At 40.6% G+C, this 2,087-nt stretch overlaps 1 protein-coding gene across 1 annotated transcript; it reads right to left on the reverse strand.

Annotated features, from left to right (window-relative positions):
- Nucleotides 1-375: 375 nt before the first annotated feature.
- Nucleotides 376-758, reverse strand: LOC108287461 (60S ribosomal protein L34-like). The gene has a single exon (XM_037730443.1). The coding sequence runs from the start codon at nt 756-758 to the stop codon at nt 405-407; it is 354 nt and encodes a 117-aa protein (XP_037586371.1). The 3' UTR covers nt 376-404.
- Nucleotides 759-2,087: the final 1,329 nt, after the last annotated feature.

Consider the following 2,087-nt stretch of genomic DNA (forward strand, 5'->3'; position numbering starts at 1 on the left):
TATCCCCAGGGAAATTTTATCTATTCTTCATTGCACAGTTAAACAGTTTGTTTATAAATTCCTAAACAGCTATCTCTGCCTTTAATTCTTTGAAATCCTGTACCGTATCTATCAATAGTTTCAGATATGTCAAATGAAAGATAAAATTAGCCCCTCCCTTCATGTATCCTCACTAACATGTTGGAAGGGCTGTAATTTCTGAGAGCTGCACAATACAAATTTTCATGCAAATCAAAACCCGATTACAGAGGAAGAGCAGAACTCAACTTTTCCTTAAATCTTTACCAATCAGGAATATAATTTTATAAGCTGGAACTTATTTCTAGTAGGGAGGACATGCCACTCATTTGCTCCTTTATATATTAATATCTTTTTATTTTTATTACTCAAAAAAGTTTCATTTTTTATTTAGCTTTCTGACTCTGTGCTTGCACCTTGAACACTTTCGCAAGGATTTTCTGCTCCTCGATAAGGAAAGCAGGCTTGATCCTGTCACGAGCACATTTAGCACACATGGAAACACCATAGGCCCTGCTGACATGTTTCTTTGTTTTGGACAAACTTATAAGAACTTTAGGTCTTACAGCATGAACCCCTTGAAGCCTTCTTGGGCACACGCCATGTGCTGATTTTGGTGCTTTCCCAACCTTCTTGGTATAAAGATAAACAATTCTATTAGCAAGGGTTCCGGACAGCCTAGTGTTGAGAGAGGCTACGCTGTAGGAAAGCCTTGGTCGGCATGTCAAATGCTGGACCATTTTGAGTGTCTGCAGACAACGTCCCCGGAAGAGGAGGAAGAAAACCTCCCTTCTTACATTTTTACAGAACGGATTGATTGGATAGCAATCACATTACACATCTATTATCCTGATCATGGCTTTGGAAATCGTAGGAAGTCAGACTCACAAGGAACATATTCTCAGAATAAATCTTCCTTCTTTCATTGAAGCGTGTTTGCCTTGTGGTTTCTTTGGGTTGGATTTTAAGATTCTTAAGGACAAAAAGTTGCTGTTATTCATTTTTTTAAACCCTCTAAATCTTTTCATACAGTGTGTTAAAAAATACTATCTGTTTAACACTTTTTAATTTTGGCAGTCCTTTTGGTTTCCTTGTCAACAGCATTCCCCACTTCAGTGCCAGCAGAACCCTGATTGTGTTTGGTGAGAGGGACTGTAGGGTGAGAGAGGAGTCCTCCCTTAGACCAAGGGATAAGTGCTTTCAACCAATTTGAGTAATCCTATCCCCTCACCTATGATTGGTTGGGAGTGGGACAGGTAAGCCAGTTCTGACCAGTGAGATTTGGGGGGAGGTTTGTTGGGCCTTTGGGAAATGTTTCTTCCTCTGCTGTAAAGAGGAAAACATAGAAGAAGCCCCTCTCCCAAACTAGTTTTTAACACAATTGTGTGAGGATATGGTGTTTCTAGCTGTGGCAAACTCAGGAGGAATCCAAAATAACTGTGAAAAGCTAAGGTATACTGATGATGCTGTTTAGCTACAGAATTCACCAATGCTGGAAATTACTTATGGACTTCTCGTCATGAGACATAATAAATGCCTTCATATTTTGGATGCTTTGTACCTTGTAGCCAGAAACTTTTTTTTTTTGAAATGGAGTCTCGCTTTGTCCCACAGGCTGGAGTGCAGTGGTATGATCTTGGCTCACTGCAACCTCTGTCTCCCAGGTTCAAGAGAATCTCCTGCCTCAGCCTCCTGAGTAGCTGGGATTATAGGAGCACACCACCACACCTGGCTAATTTTTGTATTTTTAGTAGAATGGGATTTCATCGTGTTGGTCAGGCTAGTCTTGAACTCCTAGCCTTGTGATCCACCTGCCTTGGCCTCCCAAAGAGCTGGGATTACAGGTGTGAGCCACAGTGCCCGGCCATGGCCAGAAACATTCTAACTGAGGTAGCAATTTAAAAAGGCTTCTCACATTAGCTCCTCACATTCTGCTAACAATCTATTATTTTAGTCCACCAGAGACACTGAGACTCAAAATGTCTAAATGGCATGCCTAACGACGTAACTCTTAGGTAGCACACTTAACATTGAAATCATAATTTTGATGACCACTAACATAAGCTTTT

Source organism: Cebus imitator, unplaced genomic scaffold (genome assembly GCF_001604975.1).
Source record: "Cebus imitator isolate Cc_AM_T3 unplaced genomic scaffold, Cebus_imitator-1.0 Scaffold344, whole genome shotgun sequence".
Lineage (NCBI taxonomy): Eukaryota > Metazoa > Chordata > Mammalia > Primates > Cebidae > Cebus > Cebus imitator.

Coding starts and splice junctions, on each gene's coding strand:
- LOC108287461 (XM_037730443.1), bottom strand. CDS start 758: ATGGTCCAGCATTTGACATGCCGACCAAGGCTTTCCTACAGCGTAGCC.